General features: G+C 42.0%; 1 protein-coding gene across 1 annotated transcript in view; it reads left to right on the top strand.

The window, feature by feature from the left end:
• The window catches only part of LOC149279542 (receptor-type tyrosine-protein phosphatase mu-like), a 296,024-nt gene that overhangs the window by 266,921 nt on the left and 5,726 nt on the right, over positions 1 to 23,377 (top strand). Inside the window, exons 24-32 of the mRNA XM_089501054.1 lie at positions 557 to 654; positions 14,670 to 14,786; positions 16,549 to 16,703; positions 16,883 to 17,018; positions 17,346 to 17,495; positions 17,860 to 18,033; positions 19,179 to 19,310; positions 20,623 to 20,748; positions 21,032 to 21,195. Coding sequence (XP_089357180.1) covers positions 557 to 654; positions 14,670 to 14,786; positions 16,549 to 16,703; positions 16,883 to 17,018; positions 17,346 to 17,495; positions 17,860 to 18,033; positions 19,179 to 19,310; positions 20,623 to 20,748; positions 21,032 to 21,195 — 1,252 coding nt within the window. The remainder of the gene's footprint in view (positions 1 to 556; positions 655 to 14,669; positions 14,787 to 16,548; positions 16,704 to 16,882; positions 17,019 to 17,345; positions 17,496 to 17,859; positions 18,034 to 19,178; positions 19,311 to 20,622; positions 20,749 to 21,031; positions 21,196 to 23,377) is intronic.

Consider the following 23,377-nt stretch of genomic DNA (forward strand, 5'->3'; position numbering starts at 1 on the left):
TAGTTTTTATTACTTGCATAATTATAAAAATACCCTTCCTATATATTGTCATTCCTGTATAGTATATGAGGGCTGCATTTTACTGCACATTATGAAAGGCTGGAAAGAGATTACCAATAGTATCCAGATGTGGTCCAGTGCTAAAATGATGGGTCATAAGTAGTAATTCTTGGGTGTATGTTAGATATAGGGCACTTACCATGCAAAGTAAGGGTAGGTTCTTACAGAAAGCTGCACATTGCTTCAGAATTACACTTGAATATGAATATGGCCCACTGTTTTTGTAAATCAGTAACTTAAGTTGTGCAAGGAAGCTTTTCACCATCTACTGATGGAGACCAACACTGCATTTATCTACTATTTCAAGTGCTCTCCATATCTGTATTACATGGCAGCTGTGGTCCATAAGGTTGTCTATATGTGTGACAGTGTGACATTATTTTTTCTCAGTTGAATCTCATATCTTATACAGTATGACTCACTTGCTTATTTTTCTTTTTTTTGAACATTTTCTTCCCATAGGCATTCTATAAATAATTTGATTTGCTTTCAACAGGGCCAATGCAAGAAACAGTATATGACTTCTGGAGGATGGTTTGGCATGAAAATACAGCCAGCATAGTCATGGTGACCAATCTAGTGGAAGTAGGCAGGGTAAGTGACACTTCCACTTCTATGAACGCATTAGGCAATTAGATAATTGACTGCAATAACTATTATACTTAGCAAGGAGACATTACAATATTATACCAGCCCATCATACCTGGCTCATACAAATTGGGACACCTGTGTTGGTGGTGTGGCTAGAGGTAGGAAGGGGGATGGGTGGTCCATGGAGGGAAGTGGTCAGGGCAGGACCACTCATCCACCATACTCAAAGAGGCACTGCAGAGATTCACAAGAGGAGCTGATTTGGGAGTCTGTGCTTCCAGTATTGTTAGCCGGTTAGGGTCAGATGATCCTCACCCAACGGGTCCATGATTTCTACTGCTCACAAAATCAGGACAGGGGGGGGGCGTGTCCGGCCACCAGGGAAGATGGCCGCTTAACCTCTCTGCTCCGCCGCCGCCCGCCAACTTACCGACGACCGACTGCACGTACCGGCCATGGGTCGCAACAAGAAGCTGCCTGCCGACCCTCCCACCCCGAGTGACCGCTCCCGTGGGTCTTCCTCGTCGCTACGCGAGTTTTTTCGCACGCCCGCCGACCTTGCTTCCCAGGCCCCGGAGGATCACGAGGCGCGATCCCCTGCCAGCCTGTCTTCTGTTGATGATGGCGCGCCGGCGCCGCTCCCGCCGCCTGACTCCCTTGCACCGGAGATCTCCCGGATTTTTTCCTCGGCACCGTGGAGGAACGACTTCTCCACCTTGATCCTGGAGTTAAAGCAGGTGGTCCGGGATGAGGTGTCGGCGCTTCGTACGGACCTCACGTCCTTACAGCACAGAGTGGGGGCTTTGGAGGATGCCTCAGCACAGCACCAGCTGGCTCTACAACAGGCCCGGCATTCTGCTGATCATCATCTCCACTACCTGCAGCTCATACGGCGCAGGGTCGAGGACCTGGACAACAGGGGCCGCCGCCACAATGTGAGGATCCGCGGGGTGCCTGAGGCCGAGCCTCCTGAGGATATCCATGCCCTCTTGACAACTCTGCTCTCAGACCTCATGGGCAGATCCATTGATGCAGAGACTGCCGTGGATAGGGCTCACCGTGCCCTGAGACCTAGGGGCTCCGCTGCTCACCCCCCCAGGGACATCATCTGTCACTTCCGTGACTTTCGTTTAAAGGAGGCTATAATGGCCCGTGCGCGGGAAGTTGGCACGTGGCCCTTGGAGGGTCATGCCATTTCTTTCTACCAGGACCTGTCTGATTTGACCCTGCAGACGCGCAGGGCTCTGCGACCCCTGACATCAGAACTTCAAAGGCTCCGTATCCCATACCGTTGGGCCTATCCCTTTGCCCTGTCTATCCGTCACGGCGACTCTTCCCTCGTCTTGCGCTGCCATCAAGATCTTCCTGGCATCCTGCAGGCACTGGGGCTGCCAGACCTTCATATTCCTGATTGGGCCCTATTGGGCCTGGAGCCTGGCGGTGCCCCTCCTAGACCTCCTCTGCCACGTCGCCCTCGTCCCTCTGCAGCACCTGGACGTCCCCCGGTTCGGCTCGGGGCTGCCCGCGGCCCTGGATCGTCTCATCGCGCCAGGGAGGCTGAGGAGTGATCAGTAACTGCTACGGTTTATTTTGCCCTTTAAGGGGGTTCTGTATATATATATGTCTTTGTTTTCACGTTGATTTCTCAGATCTTATTGTGATTTATCATTACGGTGACCCTTCCACGGGTGCTGCTGATGTTTGCTACATGCGTTCCTCGGCGCACATGTTATATCACCCACTTCATGGCTGCTACCGCAGTCCTTAATGTGACTCACCGTTGTGTTGACTTTTTGCGCATGCGGGGTGTGTTCGCCTGTACCGTACCTGCACCGTTTCTGCACATTGTTTTTTATTTTTTTTTTTTTTTTTTTGTTTGTTTTGTTTTGTTTTTGTTTTGTTTGTTTGTTTGTTTTTTCTTTTCCTTTCAGCACTTATTGTGGTTAGCCGTTGCGGTGCCTCTTGCAGAGGTGCTATGGATTTTCGCTCCATGTGCACCTTTGCGGTGCCTCGTGCTAGGGTGCTGTTGATGTTTGCTACCTGCGTTTCCTCGGCACGTATGTTATGTTACCCACCTCCTGCCTGCACCGTTCATACCTGCTGCTACCGCAGTTATTACTGTGGCTCGCTTTTGTGTTGCCTTCTATGCGTGCGCAATGCCTCCATTCGCACCGTGCCTGCACCATTTCTGCACATTGATTCATTAGCTCTTATTGTGGTTCATCATTGCGGTCCCTCTGCAGCAAGGGTGCTGTTGATGTTTGCTACATGCGTTCCTCGGCGCATATGTTATATCACCCTCTACATGGCTGCGCTGTTTATACTCGTTGCTGCCGCAGCCCTTATTGTGACTCACCATTGTGTTGCCTTTTGCGTGTGTGGGGTGCATTCGCCTGTGCCATACCTGTACCATTTCTGCACGTTGTTTTTTTTTTTTTTTTTTTTTTTTTTTTTCAGCTCTTATTGTGGTTAACCATTGCGGTGCCTCTTGCAGGGGTGCTGTTATCCATTGCGGTGGCCTTATTGCGCACTTTGTTGTTTTTTTTTATTTTTTTTTTGTTTGTTTTTTTTTTTTGTTTTTTTTTGTTTTTTTTTTTTTGTTGTTTTTTTTTTTTTTTCCCCCTCCCTCCCTGACAAATGCACCACTCACCCACGTTGGTCCCCTAGGCCCGTCTGGGATGATGCTATGGCCTCCTTTCTATGTGATGGCTCTGTGGAGGGTCCTATGGCTGTTTGCCACAAGCATACCTCGGCACTTACATATCTATATCATGTCTGACCCCTTTCTTTTGGCCCTCAGCATTCTTTTTGCGCTATATTATGTTGTTTTCCTTTGTTTTGCGATATCTGCTTTGTCCTGTCTGTTGCGTGTTGTATGCAGTTGCGGGCGGCGGCTCGCGTTTGGTTCTGTTTATTGGTTGTTTATTTTCATTTTTCCTTATTTCGCATAGTGGCCCTTTCTTTTCTCTGGGCTGGTTCTCCCCCTTCACGGTAACGCCCGCGAAATACCGGTTCTGTTTTCCCGGTGGGCGTGGTTGGTGTTTTCTCTATTGGTTTGTGAGCTACTTGCTCCTTCCCTTTCTCTTCTCTTCTCCTTCTCTCCTCTTTTCCTTCTTATCCTCTCCCCTTCTTTCCTTACCCTATTGTCCCCTCCCTGTGCCCCCCCTTGTTTTTTTTTTGTTTTTTTTTTGTTTTTTTTTCCTTTTTTCCCCCTCTCTTTCTCTGTTTGTTGCGCATAGTCCATCATGTCTGCTTCGCTTAAGTTGCTCTCTATTAACGCCCGTGGTCTGAATACCCCCGAAAAACGCTCCACCCTCTCTCGCGAACTGAGACGGGGACGGATCGATATCGCCTTTGTGCAGGAGACGCATTTCCTCGAGACTCGTGCTCCTAAATTGACCGGCAGGTCCTTCCCCGTTGGTTTTTATAGTAATAATCTGTCAGCAAAGACTAAGGGTGTGGCTGTGCTCTTCTCTAGTCGTGTCCCCTTTCAAGTGATGGATACTCATGCCGATCCGGAGGGGAGGTTCCTTTTGGTGAAGGGGACGATTCTGCATCAGTTGTACACTTTTGTGAATGTGTATTTGCCCAATCGGGGACAACATATCACCTTACGCAATGTTTTGCGGCGGCTGGAGGGCTTCCAAGAGGGGATTCTGGTGCTGGGAGGTGATTTTAATGTGGCCCTACATCCTCCTCTTGACACGTCTGCGGGTTCTACGAGAACGCCCCGTCGCGTCTTGCGGTCGATCTCTTGTCTTCTCTCGGACCATAAACTGGTCGACTGCTGGAGGGCCCTGCACCCTGCCGATAAGGATTTCACCTTTTATTCTACACCACACCATTCCTATTCCCGCATTGATTATTTTTTTCTCCCCTGCCGTTATGCCTCCCTTTTACGTAGCTCTTCTATCGGGGTTGCCACCTGGTCTGATCATGCCCCGGTTTCCATATCCCTGGCCTCCTCTCTCGCTTGCCCCTCGGAGCGCTCATGGCGTCTCAATGAGGCAATCTTATCTGATGCCACGGTTCGGGCGGCGGCTTCTAAGTTACTTGCTTGTTATTTTGTTGAAAATTTGGTGCCGGGGGCCCCAGGGTTAACTGTTTGGGAGGCCCATAAATGTGTGCTCCGGGGCCACTTTATCAGTGTCTGCTCCCATCGTAAACGCCAGGAGGCGGCAAAGATCGATGAGCTTTATAGTCAAATAGCTAGGGCTGAACAGGCTCACAAGGCCTCTCTGTCGGGGGACGACCTGCAGCTTCTGCTGACGCTGCGTAGGGAGCTAGCCACAATCCTTAATCAGAGAATGCACCGGTCCTTCCTGCGCACGAGGGCCTTGTTTTATGAACATGGCGATAAGACGGGCAAATACCTGGCGAGAGCCCTCCGGGCCACTCGGAAGCCTACCTATATTTCCAGGATTCGCTCCCCGGATGGTCAGGTCCGCTCTCTCCCTTCCGACATCTCTGCCTGCTTTCACGATTATTTTGCGCGGCTGTATAATCTCCGCTCTGGCGATTCTAGCCCGACGCCTCCTGATGGGTCAGGGGAGATTCGATCCTACTTGGAGAGGACGATCCGTCGGAAAATCACTGCGGATGAGGCGGCTTCTCTTGACTCTCCACTTACGCTACCTGAGCTTATGCTGGCTATAGCGTCCTCACCCCCTGGCAAATGCCCTGGCCCTGATGGATTCCCTCTGAAATACTATTCGGAATTTAAGGACCTCTTGGGTCCCCATTTCGTGAGCGCTTTTAATTCCATTTTGAAAGGGGGCCAAATTCACGATCATACCCTGATGGCTTCCATCACTCTGCTCCCCAAGGCAGGCAAGGACCCGGAGCAATGTGGTAGCTATCGCCCTATTTCCCTACTAAATGTTGACTTAAAGCTATTCGCCAAGATCCTTGCCAATCGAATAAAGCCTCTTATGACGTCCCTGATCCACCCCGACCAGACTGGGTTTGTCCCTGGGCGTGAGGCCCGGGACAGTACCATCAGAGCCCTATCCCTCATGCACTATGCAAAACTTACCCGTACTCCGGCTCTTCTGTTGTCTACGGACGCAGAAAAGGCCTTTGATAGGGTGAACTGGTCCTTTCTGTTATCCACCTTGACGCATATGGGTTTTGGCCCGGGTCTCCTTACCTGGATCCGTTCTCTATATTCCACCCCTTCAGCCCGCATCCGCATTAACGGTTCACATTCGGCTCCCTTTCATATCCGTAATGGGACCCGTCAGGGTTGTCCCTTATCCCCCTTGCTGTTTGTTCTCTCCCTGGAGCCTTTCCTTCAGGCGGTGCGGTTGAATCCGGACGTCAGCGGCCTTCGGGTGGGGGGCACCCAACATAAGATCCTGGGATATGCGGACGATCTCCTGTTCATTGTCTCCCGCCCCAACATTTCGCTCCCCAATATCCTCCGGGAGTTCTCGCTCTATGGTGCCCTCACGAACTTTCAAATTAATGCGTCCAAATCGGAAATCCTTAATGTGACCCTGCCCCGTGGCGAGGTTGATTCCTTAAAGTCGTCCTTTTCTTTTGCCTGGTGTTGCCCTAAACTGAAGTATTTGGGGATATGGCTCTCTCCCGACTTCCCCCAGCTGTTCCATTATAATTTCCCACCCTTACTGTCAACGTTACGGACGGATTTATTATCGTGGCGGCGTCTGACGATTTCCTGGGTAGGGAGGATTAATACTCTGAAAATGACCATCATGCCCCGCATTCTCTATCTCTTTCAGACTCTCCCCATATCTGTACCCCCTTCCTTTTTCTCCTCCCTCCGCACTGCCTTTGCGCGATATGTATGGGGCCCTCGGGCACCGCGCATCCGTTTCTCCACGTTGATACTCCCCAAGTCTAGGGGGGGTCTGGCCCTACCTTGTCCCCGCTCTTATTACAGGGCGTGTCACCTACTTCGAGTACTCGAGTGGTCTCATGGACCCCGGTCTAAGCAATGGGTGGGGATCGAATCTGAGTTGTTAGGTCTCCCCGCAGGGGTTTTACCATGGCTGCTCATCCCGACGGCTAGGAGCCTGGCTGCGCCGCACCCGTTTATTCATGCTACTTTGGGCACCTGGTTTTCCATTGTCCGGAAGACCCGGCTGTCTACCATCCCCTCCCCCCTTACCTCTGTCAGGGATAATCCTGATTTCCCTCCTGGACAGGGCATTGCTCTCTTTTCCACCTCCTCCCCGACGCAGTCCTCGTGTATTCGCTCGTATGTGTCCCCGACTGGTCTTTCCTCTTTGGACCAGCTTTCGTCTCACCATCCACCTACTTTCTCGGAGGTCTTCCGATATGCTCAGCTGAGCCACTTCTATCGGTCTTTGCCACAGAAACACAACTTGTCACGTGCCCTTACGGCTTTTGAGGAACTCTGTGTGGCCCCTACTCTTCCGTCCCATGGCGTTTCCCGCCTCTATGGTCTCCTCCTTGATGCTTTCAATCCTACCCCCCCATCGTTCATGGGGCGTTGGGAATCCGATTTGCAGGTCTCTCTCACAAAGGAACAATGGGACAAGATTTGCACTCTTACTCACCGCTGCTCGCGGAGCACTAGAGACCAGGAGATGGCCTATAAACTTCTGGCTCTCTGGTACCGCCCACCTGCGGTCATCTCCGTGTACCGTGCGGATGTGCCCAACCAGTGTTGGAGGTGCGACGCCACCCCGGGATCTCTTCTTCACATATGGTGGCATTGCCCACTTATCACCCCTTTTTGGGAAACTATCTATTCCCAGTTCCATCACTTTACAGATGAGATCCTCCCCTTCACCCCGGAATTCTTTCTGCTCCACCTCACGTCTCACTCAATCAGATGGTTCCGGAAATCGGTGATCCGCCACCTCCTGGTGGCGGCTAAGGCCTTGATCCCTCTGCATTGGGGTGATCCCGCCCCCCCCACCTTCAGAGACTGGGTTCTTCGAGTTGAGCAGATACGGATGCTGGAGGAGTTGAGTCTCTCTGCTGACGGGGGGCATGAGCGCTACTTGGCCACGTGGTTTTATTGGCTGTTGTATGTACAAGATCCTCTTATCTGCCCCCTGCTTGCGTAATTCTTTGTTTGTACTGTCCCTTTCTCTCCCCCCTCCCCCCTTCCTTTTTTTTTTTTTTTTTTTTTTTTTTTTTGTACCCCTCTTCCCCTGGTCTCCTTTTGCCTCTTCCCAGCACCTGTACCCCTGTTTCCCCCTTGTGGATATGCTCCTGTTCTTCTTCCCCTGACCTCACTCTGTTCCTCTTGACTCCCTTGTCATTTTCCTGTGGCTGGGGTCCTCTTCGTCTCCCTCATTGCCTACTCCCAAGGCCGTGCTTGCCAGTTGGGTCACATTCTTGATCGGTATTGCCTGATGCTCACTTTCTGTTGTATTTGCTTGTCGTCTCTCTTCGGGGCGCAGCCGCCGCGTTTACACCTGTGGTATGTTCTTGTGACCGTACTGGTTTGATGTGATATGTTTTTCGCCAACTCTAAGGTGTACTCCTTGCTATTGAGCACCTGCTCTATTCACTTACTGCCTCTCTCGCGGACGAGGACGCTAGGTTTTCGTCTGTTGACTGCTCTTGTGACCGTCCTGGCTAGATGTGTTATATTTTATGTCAACTACGTTTTGATTGCTATTCAGCTCATGTTGTATTCACTTGCTGGGAGCATTGTTGCTCTTTCTTGTATCTCAATTGAATCCTCATGCCGTTCCCCCCACCCTTTTTTCTTTCTGTACCCCTCTCCCTTCGTTAAAACACAAAACGTCAATAAATATTGATTTACCCTAAAATCAGGACAGGGCGGTAGGGACAGTGCCCAACAATCATGACTGTCCCCCAAAAACTGGGACACTTGGGAGATATGTAATATTCCTACATTCATTCTCACTCAATCTCACTTAATTTCTCACTTACTCACATTCTTGTTCACTCTCACGAGCTCTAAATGTATCCCTACCTTCTCTGACGACCGCTTCCACCTCTGCTTCCACTTCTGCATATTCTTCTTCTTCGTCTTCTCTCTTTTATCTTCTATCGTCATCTGCAACTTTGTGGACGTGGCCTGGCTCAAACTTCACCTTAGCTTGGGGGAGAGGACGTCACCGGAAGCATCGCCATTTTGGCAGATGTTCACACCAGGTTATGTCCACAGAGATGTGGACAAAGATAGAAGAGAGAGGATGAAGATGAAGAACAAGAAGATTCGGAAGTCGAAGCAGAAGCGGAAGTGGTCGTCAGAAAACAATCGTAGGGAAACATTTAGAGAGCGTGAATGAGAGAGTGAATGAGAGGGCGAGAGAGTGTGAATAAGGGGCCTATGTATTTCGGATGAAGTTTTTTTCTTCGCTCCGTGAGGGGGTCTGGGCTAATTTTGGTGGCTTCGTATGAATCAACGAGTTTTTCAAAACTCTGGAAAATATGAAATTTGCACAAATCCGAATGCACACGTCTAGTAAACAGTGTACTAAGTTTACCTATTTGTCTCCTCATCCGGAGACTACTTATCTAAACTTGGTGACTAAAATATTTGAACAGCTTTACATTGTGATTTAAAATTTTCCTGGTGGTCAGATACTACCTGAGTGCCTAAAGACACAGGGAATTAAATGTGTACAACATTAAAACAATGCACAGTTAAAGGAGTAAGAAATTTGGTTCAGCTCTAAAGGTACTAAGCTGTGCTGTATGTGGTTTCAGGTTCATTACAAAAGTAGTTGAAGTTTGAGAACATTAGATTGTATAGGATGTTGGCAAATGTGACTGTACCTTTTGGAACAGTATGTGTCCTATTATCTGTTTCCGTGAGTAAATGCTGAGTAACAACTCTGAAGGTAGTAAAAATAGTTCCTGTTTTCATAACACGTATTCTCCACACACAGTGGACACCTAACGTCTTCCATACATACAGGTACATTGCAAAGTGAATAATAATTAAGCAAAAAGGTATATTCTTATGTATGTTTGTATTTTCTTAAAATAGAAGGTGACAGGACCACAGCTAGCTACAATGTTCCAATGAACTGTTCACCAGCTTTACAAAACTGACACCTGCAACTCTGAATTATACGTAACAAAAACAATCTTCAGGTTCAGGACTTTCTTATTCCTGGAGGTGCCAAAAGATTCTCTGCCTTGGGGCACATAAAATGTAAATATGAAACTAACTGCCCAAAATAGGTTTTCCCAAAATACGGTAGTGTAAGTCCCATACATATTGAATCATTCTATCCAGCTTAGCATGGGCTTCAAACTAACAGCTACATTTTTGCAGTCCATAGAGAAAATACCGTACAAAGTGGCATAATCTCGGAAAACAGGGACAAAATGGTAACCCTAAATGTGCCGGTAACTATAAATTTACATTCTGATTTTGAATAAATGTAGCTCTCAGATGGATGGTATGTAAGAGTCTCTGAATCCCCTAGCAGATTTATTGTTGAGGTGTATTTGATGGGCATATGGATCTGTGTAAAGCCAAGAACAAAGGGAAGGAAAGGGATCATAGAAACCACAGATTTAGATAAGGATAACATCTGGGTGATTTTTCGAATTTGTGTCTAGAATGAAGAGTTTTCTGTTTTGTTTTAGCTCTACTGTTTGGAGAATTATTTATGTATAGATGTTTTAATGATTAATATGAGGTTCAGTAAGGGAATATGTTCAACTTTGAAGAGAAAACCTGTTGAGCTGACTTGAATTGGCCTGAGGCTTTAAAAGGCTTTAACTGCATGTTGTAAAGTTAAGTTGCATTGTTTTAGGTCATAATGTTTTCAATCCCTGAAATAGAAACAATTTTAGAATTTGGTGAACTCCTAAAATGAATGGGTTTGTGAGAATTCCAAAAACAGTTTAGCTTCCAGTAGGCATGTTCTAATTTTTTATTTACGGATGTGCAAATGTGTACTTGTGCTGAAGTTGGAACCTGGGGTGTGAGCAAATGTGGCTCCCTGGCCTGGAGATTAGAGACACTAACTTGGAGCCCTTGGGAAGGTAGTGTTTAACCCTGAGACTCCCAGCTCTGATCGATGAAAAGCATTGTAGCTTTTTTCCAAACTTTCTGAGAGGTAGCTTTACTCCACATATTTTTCCAGTTTTGCCAAGAATATTATTATTATTTGTATCTTTTATTTATATAGCGCCAACAGTTTACGCAGCGCTTAATACCATACATATATTCAAGGGGTATCACAAGACAAGAATTGACAGACTAAGACAAACCAATACATTAGGTGGAGAGAGCCCTGCTCGCAAGCTTACAATCTTGAGGGAATGGGGTGACAAGTTGATGGCAGAGTGCTAATATGATGCATGTGAAACCTTCATAATGATTTAAGATTAGTTGTGAGCATAGATGCTAATTATTGCATGAATGCCTATTGATACATAATATTACATGGCACACTGAAAAAACATAATCATACATTTAGGGCTATACGTTTTTCTGTTAAATCATATCACTAAAGCTTTATGTGCCTTTATATTCAATTGAATGTTAGGGCTTCCCCTAAAGCAGACACCTGCCTAAAATGAATGAGTATATAGATATTTTTTTGGCATGTGCCGGGTACAGCTGGGTACAGCTGCCACTACCTGTCATTATATGAAGCCTCCTTGACAAGCCACACATCTCTTACTTTTTCAGCATGTGCCAACAAGGGGCCCTTGTCATTTTATTGGCAACAGAAGGAAATACTGCACCTGGCATAAAAATAATATTACAATGTGTTCTTGTCCCATAGCAAACTGATTCTGCCAACCCCTTCAATAAATCTAGAGGCCCAGAATACACTTACATGACTTATGTTTGTATTCATTTGTTTATCATATTATTTATTTGCATCCATTTAAATATCTTTTGTGTTATACCATTAATTCATCCATCAGGAAACATACAATGCAAATACAGCTCCCAAAGGAGGCTTTTTGCACTGATAATTTAAGCTAATGATTTCTAAACTTGTTTAAGTCAATTTTGAAAAGACCTCATTAGACTGTGACGGTTTATTAAAAACTAAAAGCCTTTTAGGCATTTACAAACATTATGTTGCCCTGTGCCTCCCTGATAACGGGTGATAAAATGATTTCATTCTTACAAGAGGCTTATGCTCTGAGGGATATAATGTTTGTTAAATGCTGTGAATGAAATTCCTCCTGCAGTACTGAGCTCGAGCTGGTTATCTTATTCATTCACTTGTGAGTTCTTAATTCTAATGTTTCTGTTGGACGGTCTCCTATTTCGTAAAACACCAAGGGGGCAGAAAAAAATGTGAAGTTTGGAATGTTTTCTCTAGTTTATAAAATTGGTTGGTCTGTTGGTGTTCAGACATATAGGAGTGGTAGAAAAATGCATCTGAGGTTTATTAGATTATTAGCTCAGTTGCTGCAACTATTTATGAAATCTCTGTGATGTTGCAGTATTACTTCTTGTTAAAGCTAGGTTTTAGTTTGTTGGCACTGGCCTATGCAATTTATTCATTAAGTATCCATGTACCTGGCTAGCTTTACATGCTTACTGGAGTGTCCTTTCAATGCCACTGTGTCAATAACATGCTTGTATTTCATGTGACCAACATACACTATATAGACAAAAGTATAGGGACACCTGTCCATTACACCTACAGGGATTTTTATGACATCACATTCTAAAAAAAACACTAAATTACACCACATTAAGACATTAATGTGTAGTTGGTCCCACCCTTTGCAGCTACAACAGCTTCCACTCCTCTGGGAAGACTTTCCAGTAGGGTGATTACATGTCCCGGATTGCCCGGGAGAGTCCCGCAATGGGACTTTAAGTCTTCGGGCTGCCTCAATCTGGGACAATGCATTGACAATGCATTCAAGAATAAGTGAAAGAAGTCTCAGCCAACTTTCTAAAGAGAGTTCTCCTGATATGCTGAGTCTCTCCTTCACACTAAATTCAGTGTAAGCATGCGGCATCAGGTATGTGTGTTTGTGTGGCTTTGTGTGTATGTGAATGTGTTTGTCTGTGACTGTGTGTGCCTGTTTGTCTATTAGTGTGACTGTGTGTAATGTCTGGTCATAGAGGTTAATTATCTAAATCTGCTCATGTCTGGTAATAGAGGGGTTAATTATCTGGAACTGCTCATGCCTGTAAACCTGAATCCACATGGTTCCCAAGGTTTCCTAATAATTTATATAAAAAGCATTTTATGTAAATGTGCTGGTTTGTATATGTGAATCAGTGTGTATATATAATATGCATCTGAATCTCATCCGCTTATAGTGTGTCCCTGAATGCCAGAAGTAAAATGTGGTCACCCTACTTTCCACAAGATTTTGGAGATATTTAGATACTGTCGTGGTCAAAGCTCCAAAAGTCTTGGATCTGTTGTGTCTCCTTCACAGCTGCTTCCTGTTATGTTCTTTGAAAATATTTATTTGGATGAGATTTCAATACAACATGACCGGCACATAGAGAATAGTATACTTGGAAGCATAAAAGAACTTAAAATTGAATTAACTCTTTGTGCCTCTGGGTCTTATTATTAACCTGATTTATTGTAACTGAATAAATAGCTTTGCAGTCTGTGTTTCCTGGAATGTAGGACTCACTTTTTGGGAGGAAAGATAGAAAAGGCAATCCTTACTGCCTGTATGTTATAGTGTAAACCTATCTTATTAATAAGTGAATTACATTTTTTTGGCTTTTGAAAGCTTATTCCACGTTATCGTCTTTATATAATGAAAAATATGTTAACAGGTTGGGGAATGTACAGCAAAGAAGAAGACATATTTCTGTGATCAAACTAAGGTTTATCACTTACTTTACATAATCCCACCATTTTATTTGACTAAAGTGACATCCTTTTAGGGGGGGGGGCATGACTCTTAGAAGTTTGAAGAGAGAAGGGTAACATTTAGAAATCTAGAAATTGCACAAGATCCATAAACGTTTGGAGCTTTATATAAAAATATTTTGCCTAAGGAGGAATTGGTATGTTTTCTTCCAGTTAATGCATATGATTCATGCTTCAAATGCTTTAATAGTTGAGTCCCCTAAAGTACACTAGTGGTAAAGACCCCGTCTCTAGAAGGATATGGACACATTGGAGAGAGTTCAGATGAGGGCTACAAAAATGGCAAGTGGTTTGCAGCATAAAAAAATATTAAGGAAAGACAATGGGATCTTAATCCAAAAGAGCTTGGAGGGAGGATTAGAGAGGGGAGTTGTGATAGAGAGATTTAAATACTTAAGAGATTTGACAAACCAAGCGAGGAGAAAGGTTAGAACCAGAGGACATACTCTGAAACTAGAGGGGCAGCGGTTTAGATGTAAGTTGATAATGCAAGGAAGAGGGGTAACTCAGTGGTTGTTACTGAGAGGGTGGTAGATATAAACGGAGCCGCTTGCCATCAGAAGTGTTAGAGCCTAAAACGGTGAGGATAGGCATTGGGCCATCTTGAATCTAAGACAAGACCAAAGACATAGGGAAAATAGGCAGACATGATGGGGCGAACATTTATTTATCTGTCGTCAAATTCAATGGGTTTTTTTAAGTGTATTGTATATGTTATGGGAGATTGTATTGTTTTCAGAAATTTTCTATATTTCCTTTTTTATGATTGAGCAACAATAATATGTTAACATTATACCGGTAAATTATTTAAAGGTTGCATTTTCTTTTGTGGTGTATGCATTTAGTGCATAAAGCCATACACAGGATCCATTGGAGGCTTCCTCTTCTGCTCCAGAAGCAGATAGAGGGAATGGAACCAAGACCGAGTAAGTTTGGTTACCAACCCAGTGCAGCTTACCACTCTTAGATAGGGCATGGACTGGAATAAGGCAAAACTATGTAGGGAGCTACGTGGCATAGTTAGAGAATACTGCCCCATACCTGTGTGCTCATGAGGCCAGTTATGTGATAGGATGTGATACCTGGAATTAACTGTGAAACACAGAGAATTCCAAGTTATATAATGTTTGCATTTAGAATCCTTAAATACATTTTATGACCACATTTAATTACATCTTTCTTCAGTTATCATTGTATTTTATTAAACAGGTTAAGTGCTGCAAATACTGGCCAGATGATACGGAGATTTATAAGGATATCAAAGTGACACTTATTGAAACCGAGCTATTAGCGGAATACGTCATTAGAACGTTTGCGGTGGAAAAGGTATGTAATCAGATCTCCACTTTTACAGTAGAAAAACTCTTCCAAAATTCCAATGAAACCATCACCTATAATCTACCGTTCAAAAGTTTGGGGTCACTTAGCTGTTTTCATGGAATACAAGGACATTTCTAGCTGTAACATAATTGCAAAAGGGATTTATACTAATCAATTAGCCTTTTAAACTTAAACTTCGATTAGTGAACACAACGCCCCATTGGAACACAGGTGTGATGGGAGTGATAAAGGACCTCTCTATACCTATGAAGATATTCCATAAAAAAATCAGCCATTTCCATCTGCAGTAGTCATTTACAACATTAACAGCGTCTGCACTGTATTTCTCATCTATTTGATGTCACTCAATGGACAACATTTGCTCTTCAAAAAACAAGGAAATTACTAAGTGACCCCAAAGGTTTGAGCTGTAATGTATATTTCTTGTAAAAAAAAAAGCATGAAATTTGTTTGAAAAGGCCAAATGTTTATTTATCAGTATACATTTTATTGAGATAAGTAAAAAGATAATGTATGACCTAGACAAAAAGATATGGATACTTTATTTCGGCCATTGTATTTCAAGAGGAGGTACCATTGTGTTTCTACAAGACCTGTTTCATGCAAAATTTAAGGTGGGAAACAGACAAGGGTGTTTTTACTAAAGAAACTAAGGCTATTGAGTTAAGAAAATTGACTATGAATCAGTTTTATAAAAAATGACTCAATCGTTACATTTTTAAACAGTCATGGGTTATATATTTTGTAAAGACCACCCAGTCATCAGCACATTCTAACTGTGTCTAGTATCATTAAAGCAGATTCATAATATTAAAAGTTAGTGTGAAGACATTCACCATCCCTCTAAAGTTTGCAAGTTATGCTACACAGCATATGTTTGCATTGAAAGTGTGAAGGGCTTTCATTCGTGATGTTTCTTATTAAGTGTTCCACAGTCTATTTGTCTGGTGAACAGATGGACTTCCATCAAGTACTTGAAGCACTGCATCAAATTAATTTATGATTTCTTTTTTTTTTTTTAAAGTTATCTATTTGGCAAAAAAAGGAGAAATAGCAAGAAGCGGGATGATTTTAGTTCATATGTAAAATATTTACCACTTTTGAGGTTTCAACACATTCTAGTTTCCATGGAATGTCTCAGAGTTTGAAATGTTCTGAGTTTATGCATCATCAATGCTTGATGATTTAGCAATAAAAAGGTTCATGCTGTTTCTGAACACAGTTCCTTATTTAATTGGCATTCAAAATTAGGTTTTTAATATGTGTATTTGTACGGTTTTTGAGCGCAATAAGATAAATTTTGTGTAATTATGTTGTTTTGAAAAAAAATGACCTGTACTACATGTAATGCAGCCTGTTTAAGTATTGACACAATTATAAGTGCATGATACTGTTTAATCTGCTATATAATGGAGAGATACTAATTTTGTGGCATGCTATTTATTTTTTTTTTCATGCTAATGATATCATAGTTTTATGTGTTCACCTCTCTGAAGCATAGCTGGGCAGTTCAAAGCAGGTGTCAGATTGGCAGAAATGGCTATTATGTACAGGCACATGTATTTAATCTGAGATATAGTTTATTAATTGTTATATTTTCTTATTTTTATGTTCAAGGATGCAGTGGGCATTTTAAAAGAAACAATTTTAGACTTTTGTTGACATGCTTAAATGGAATATTATGTTTTACTTGTAAATCATTGTCTCCTAATTATTTTTTCTGCTGTTTTATTATATACAATGACAGAGAGGTGTACATGAGATCCGTGAAATTCGCCAGTTCCACTTTACAGGATGGCCAGACCACGGGGTGCCATATCATGCCACAGGACTTTTGGGATTTGTACGGCAAGTTAAATCCAAGAATCCATCCAATGCTGGCCCATTGGTTGTGCACTGCAGGTGAACTGTAGTATTTAATATATTAATGTAGTGTTATTAGAAAACTGTATGTAGCCCTCAAAGGGCCTGTTTTTAACCTTGCTTCTCTTTATGGTAACATTTTTTTGGGTTATGCTCTATGAAATGTATACTCTTTAGAATTTTGGGGACCTTGGTAATTGTGTTTCCTGTACTTCCAGTGCTGGTGCTGGCAGAACGGGTTGTTTTATTGTCATTGACATCATGCTCGACATGGCAGAAAGGGAAGGTGTCGTAGATATCTACAACTGTGTCAGAGAACTTCGGTCCCGCCGGGTTAATATGGTACAGACAGAGGTAATGTCACCAATATTGCTTGGAGTGCTTATTATCAACTGAAAAGAATGCTTTGCAAGATTTTAGCACTAAAACCCACTACGTATAGGGGACAAGATAAGGATCCAGTAGAGGAAGCAATGCTGTCTGTAGCCCCAGAAGCTTCTTACTTGAGATAATAATTTCTTCAAATCAGCATAGCCAGGGGGGCAATTTGTCCAGCTTTCGGACCTGCTACTAAGGCTACATTGATAATGATACTAAATCTACCCAATCAACCACTGCAACAAGAGGGTCTTGTGTTTACAACTTACCTGAACTAACCTGTCTTTCTGTTTAACACTATAGGAGCAATACGTGTTCATCCATGATGCCATATTGGAGGCCTGTCTTTGTGGAGATACATCTATTCTGGCCTCTCAGGTCAGATCTGTGTATTATGAAATGAACAAGGTTGACCCTCAAACAAACTCCAGCCAAATTAAAGAAGAATTCAGGGTATGTGTAAAAACTTAGTAAACCATCCATTATATGATATCAATATACTGCAATCTTTATATGGATTATAAAAAAAATTGATTTTTTTCAGCTACATAACAATCATCTGGTACCATCGTTGATACTATATTGGTTTTTTTCCTGATTGTTAAATCTATACCTTTAAAAGGTAAATGTATTTAATTAATTACTAGTTAATTTATGTTTGTTCGCTATTCGGACCAACCAGTGTATTATTATTCCTTTGGTTGCCATGGTGATGAAACCGCTTTTCAAAGGTTCAATGAATCATGACGTTCTCTGCTTCAGTGTTAATACTGTACTTATTTTTTATTATGTTTTAACAATGCACTTATTTTTTAAGACATTGAACATGGTAACACCAACACTACGAGTAGAAGACTGCAGTATAGCACTTTTGCCCAGAAATCACGAGAAGAACCGCTGTATGGATGTCCTACCTCCCGACAGATGCCTTCCATTCCTTATAACCATAGATGGCGAGAGCAGTAACTATATCAATGCAGCACTGATGGATGTAAGCTTGATCCCATGTGAAATACTGATAAGGATGTAATCTGTAATGCAACTACTGGAGAATTCCAGACTAAGCACATTTAATCTGTATAAATGTAATGATAAAAAAGTGGGATAATACCACAGTAGCACATGGATGTCAGTCTATAAAAAATTCTATTTTTGCCTTTATGTTATATTGGTTACAATAAATAGACTCGGTAGACTTTCTATGTTTCTCAGAGTATATTTTATAAAAAAACAGTTGTTTGAGATGACCATGGTACATACAGATGTATAGCAACATTGTACAATGTAGAGTACATATGATATAAGTGTAAAGTACTTGTGTAATTTACAAGAACTTTACAGGACCAGAATGGAGCAGTAAAATAGGTCCTGGCGCTTTTGAGGCCAATGGTCGATAGATGACAGATATGTCGCAGTGTCAGCACCAGCCCACTGGATATTTGTCTGGTGTGCCCAATAGTCAGTGAGGCCTGGAACTTACAAATGACAAATGGTGCTACAGGAATGAAAACGCATTTTATCTTTGCACTTTCTTTTAAGTGCCATAGCCTATTCCACACCAAGTAAAGCTGTTCATGTACAATAAAAACACATTTTTAAAAGCACAGCAATTCAAACTATATTGTTCTTTTAAGGTATGGAAAATCATTTTATGTGCAATTTTCTTTTAACTGGAAGCACAAGTTATTTTATTCTTCATTCAATAGAATACAGGCTATTTATACGTTGAGTATTTCATTTAAATGAGATGTATGTGAAAGGTTAAACTTTCCCTAATTTATTTAGAATGTAATACTGACAGAATTGTACCTAAAATATATACAGAAATGCCTTAATAGCCTGAAAGAAACCCTTTCTAGGCTAGCTTGAAAGATAATTCTATATTGTTATTGCAAGCAGTCAAAACTGACAAAGCTATTATCTTTATGTAAGAATTCAAGAGACTCAGAAGGTTGAAGCTGGAGACGGATGGGAGCATAGGTGGCATTTATTAAATACAGAAATGTTTTATAAAAGAGCCTTGGGCGTTTTGTCAATCCTTACAATGTTTTTTTTTTTGGTTTTTGGCATTTTCCTGCAGAATATGAAATTTCCCTATCTCCTTCACATCATTACAATTCTTTCTCATTTCTTTAGAGCTATGTTCAACCATCAGCTTTCATTGTCACCCAACATCCCTTACCAAACACAGTGAAAGACTTCTGGAGACTAGTCCTTGACTATCACTGCACATCGATAGTGATGTTAAATGATGTGGATCCTGCACAGGTACGTTAATCCAGAGACATGCTGCATTCATTGGTAATACCATTTTTAGAGTTGTATCGCATTATTTTAGATATTGATAAAAGTATACTAGCTTGTGTTTGTATGTTAAAAAGATACAAGAGGTTCTGCAACATTCATCAGAGCATATTCACTAAAGAGTTAGTTGATGGAAGAGTTTGTAGGAGAGTTGCGGTTTTCTCTTGTTAACATCACTTTTCATTATGAGGAGCCAAGCCCAGTGACCAGCTACTGCAAGGTTTGGTTGGAGGTCCTGTATAAAACATATCGGCTCGACCTCACCGACTCTTGGAGCACCAATGAGACAAAGGCATTGGGCTCAAGCCAATGTTGGCTCATCCAGCGCAGCCGTTAAGTACCAGTCTCTTTTTGCCCCCTTTGGTGCCGCTAAAAAAGGCACTAAGCACATGCCTAGTCTGCATAATAGAAACTACACTTCTGTACATACATCTGAAGAGTCATATTTAATCACTTGGAAACAGATCCAAATAGCAATAAAATGCGTGTGCTAATCAAACAAGCTTGTAAATGTTTCAACATCACCAAAGAAAAGCTTGGCCTTACTATGGATAAGGACACCTTTTGGGGGCTGATGTTGCGAGCACTCGTGGCCAATGACAGGCATGCAGAGCTACTAGAACAAGCACTGTATATTAAAAACCTTATGGGATGGGGAAGTTTCAAAGATCAAACTAGGTGAAAACAGAGATTTAAGTAAAATTTATTTGGTTTGAACCCCTATGTTAATTTAGGAAAGTCAAGTCTTGCGATAACTGATAAGCAGGTATTACAAACTACATATTACATATAGGGACAAACCAATACACGCTCACTTAGAATGTGTATTTATGGAACAAGACCAAAGACCCAGATCTTGAATGGGCCTAGTAATGACATAATCAGACTAAAGATGCTAGAAATGTTAAACGTGATGGGAAATGCCTCGTACTTGTTACCTTAAAACGAAAAAAGGGTTACAATCACCTTGATAAAAACGAACAAAGCTGTATTAGTCCAAGAGAAAATGGAGACTTTAGTTGAGGGTGATAACCCTTTATTTGGCCAGCAGAGAAAAATATGTAAAGTTACATAAGCTTTCGGGGCCTCTCTTCTGTTCTCTTCTTCTTAGATTTAATAACGTTGGAAAGCAGGGTTTTAAATCTCCTGACATATCTGTTACTTGTCAATAGCTTTCCAGAATATTGTTACTCATAAACCTGTTTATATAACAAAGCCCAGCACCTTGAACTGACACGATGCATAAATATACACAATAACTATCTTTTTTATGTAGCTGTGTCCGCAGTATTGGCCTGAAAATGGAGTACACAGGCACGGCCCTATTCAAGTGGAATTTGTATCTGCTGATTTAGAAGAGGACATAATAAGCCGAATATTTCGGATTTACAATGCTTCAAGGGTAAGAATAATAGCTGTAACAGCAATGTGGTATTGAATATGCAATTTAAACTAAAGATTTTGGGCAGATAAGGACTTGATTTGATAACTGCCGAGGAGTCATTTTTTAGAACATTCTATTTTTGTGGATTTATAGTGTGTAAGAATAACATTAGGAGAAAGGGTTCAAGTCAAGGATAAAATATTACCTGTACATTATGCTAGTGAAATCAGTAAGATTTACTTGAGCTTGTATCGTCAACATTATCACACTATTTGTGCCCTTTACCTTTTTTTGAATCTAGCCTCAGGACGGGTACCGAATGGTACAGCAGTTCCAGTTCCTTGGTTGGCCTATGTACAGGGACACCCCAGTCTCTAAACGATCTTTCCTAAAGCTCATTCGCCAAGTGGACAAGTGGCAAGAAGAATATAATGGAGGAGAAGGCAGAACAGTTGTACACTGCTTGTAAGTAGTGCATTTAACCCCTTAACGTCCATTGCCGGGTCAGGCACGTCATGCAAAATGGTCACTTAACGACCTATGACGTGCCTGACACGTCATCAGACTTAAACAAGCTTAGAAAGTGATCAATGATCACTTTCTAAGCTTAAACGGTGTTGCTGTAATGCCTCGATGTCGAGGCATTCAGCAACACCGAGATCGGCATGATGGGCCATGTCTGGCCCCTCCCCGGGGCGTCAACAGCCGCCATACATTGTATGGCGGCGGACGCCCGTTTTAAAAGCGTTTAGGAGGCGATCAACGATCACCTCCTAAACTTCAATGGTGTCGCTGGAATGCCTCGATCAGGAGGCATCCAGCGACACCAAACACTTACCTCTTGATGGACTGTGACCGCTCCGGAGAGCGGTCACAGCCGCAGCTGCACGCAGTCTTCACCATCCGCAAGATGGCGGCGGCCCGGGAAAAAAAATAATAAAGTTGAAAAAGTTCGCTAGACGGTCTCCTGACCTTCTAGAGAACTCTGGCTCCACTTGCTGGTTGAATACAGGTACTGCATTCAACCATACAAGTCAATGGAGGCCAGCTTTCTAATCACTATGTGATTAGTAAAATATTTAAAAAAAAAATAAAAAAATTAAAAAAAAAAAAACACCAGACAAACCCATACATGTGGGGTATGACTGAACTCGGGAGATGTTCCTGAACACATATTAGGGTGTTGTTTGATAGTGACGTATACCTGGAGCTATAAATTTATACCCAAAATACAATTTGTGTGAAAAAAAAATAAAAAAAAAATACTACCACAAAGTGTGGCAAAGGCTGGTGGTAGAATCTGATGCATGGAAAGGGTTAAATACTACCATTTTAAGTACCTTGGGGTGTCTAGTTTTCAAAAATATATGGTTTTATGAGGTAAATTGTAGTGGCCAGGCTCAAAGATAGGGCATAGGCACAGACTAACCAAAATAGGGGGAAAAAAGCGCACTTCCCAAATGTGGCCTTTTAACCCCAAACAGCAGTCAAACCCATGCATGGGTGGTATCACTGTACTCGAGAGATGTTATTGAACACATATTAGGGTGTTGTTTGATAGTGACGTATACCTGGAGCTATAAATGTATACCCAAAGTACAATTTGTGTAAAAAAAAATACCAAAAAAATACTAACACAAAGTGTGGCAAAGGCTGGTGGTAGAATCTCATGCATGGAAAGGGTTAAAATACTAGCATTTGAAATACCTTGGGGTGTCTAGTTTTCAAAAATATATGATTTGATGGGGTAAATTGCAATGGCCGGCTTCAAAGATACCCGAAATGGCACATGGGGGGAAGAATTACCAGATTTGGAAAAAATGGTTTTGAAATAGCAAAACGCTACCTGTACTTAATGCTCCATAACGTGCAGAAAAAAGCAAAAAAACATAAAAATATTGGGTATTTCTAAACTCAGGACAAATAGTAGAATATATTTAGTAGGGTTTTTCATTAGCTTTTTTGGATGAGTAAAAGATTTTTGGGGTAAAAGTCAGAAAATGTGGGTTTTTTTTACATTTTTCATCATATTTTATTACTTTTTTTATGGGAAATTAGATAATATGATTAAAACAATGGTATCTGAAGAAAGCCCTTCTTGTCCTGAAAAAAACAACATATAATTTGTGTGGGTTCACTAAATGAGTGAAGAGAAAATTACATCTAAACACGAACACCGCAAAAGTATTAAAACAGCCTCGGTCCCAATGGTACAAAAGGTAAAACACAGCCTGGTCCTTAAGGGGTTAAAAGATTCCATCTAACTATGTAAATGAAAAACAAAAAGAATCTCCATTTTTCCCAAAGTGGAATTTTTAACATTTATTAAAGCAAGAATAAGCAGTGGTTCATTGTGTGATTATCTATCTATCTATCTATCTATCTATCTATCTATCTATCTATCTAACTATCTTGTATATTCTTATATCTTATTGTACTGGAAAAATATCTCTACTTCATATATCTTTATTATAATATCTTATTATATATAATAGAATAAATAATTCTGTATATATATCTTACTTCATATCCTTATCTATCATGAGCGATTTGTATCTCCTGGTTGCTTATATAATATATTGTATAGCCAGAGAAACGATTTCCAGGTTAATCATAGAAAATATTTCTTTTTTAACACCAAAACGGC

This window comes from Sceloporus occidentalis, unplaced genomic scaffold (assembly GCF_023333645.1).
Source record: "Sceloporus occidentalis isolate IW3139 unplaced genomic scaffold, rSceOcc1.0.p SCAF_162, whole genome shotgun sequence".
Classification (NCBI taxonomy): domain Eukaryota; kingdom Metazoa; phylum Chordata; class Lepidosauria; order Squamata; family Phrynosomatidae; genus Sceloporus; species Sceloporus occidentalis.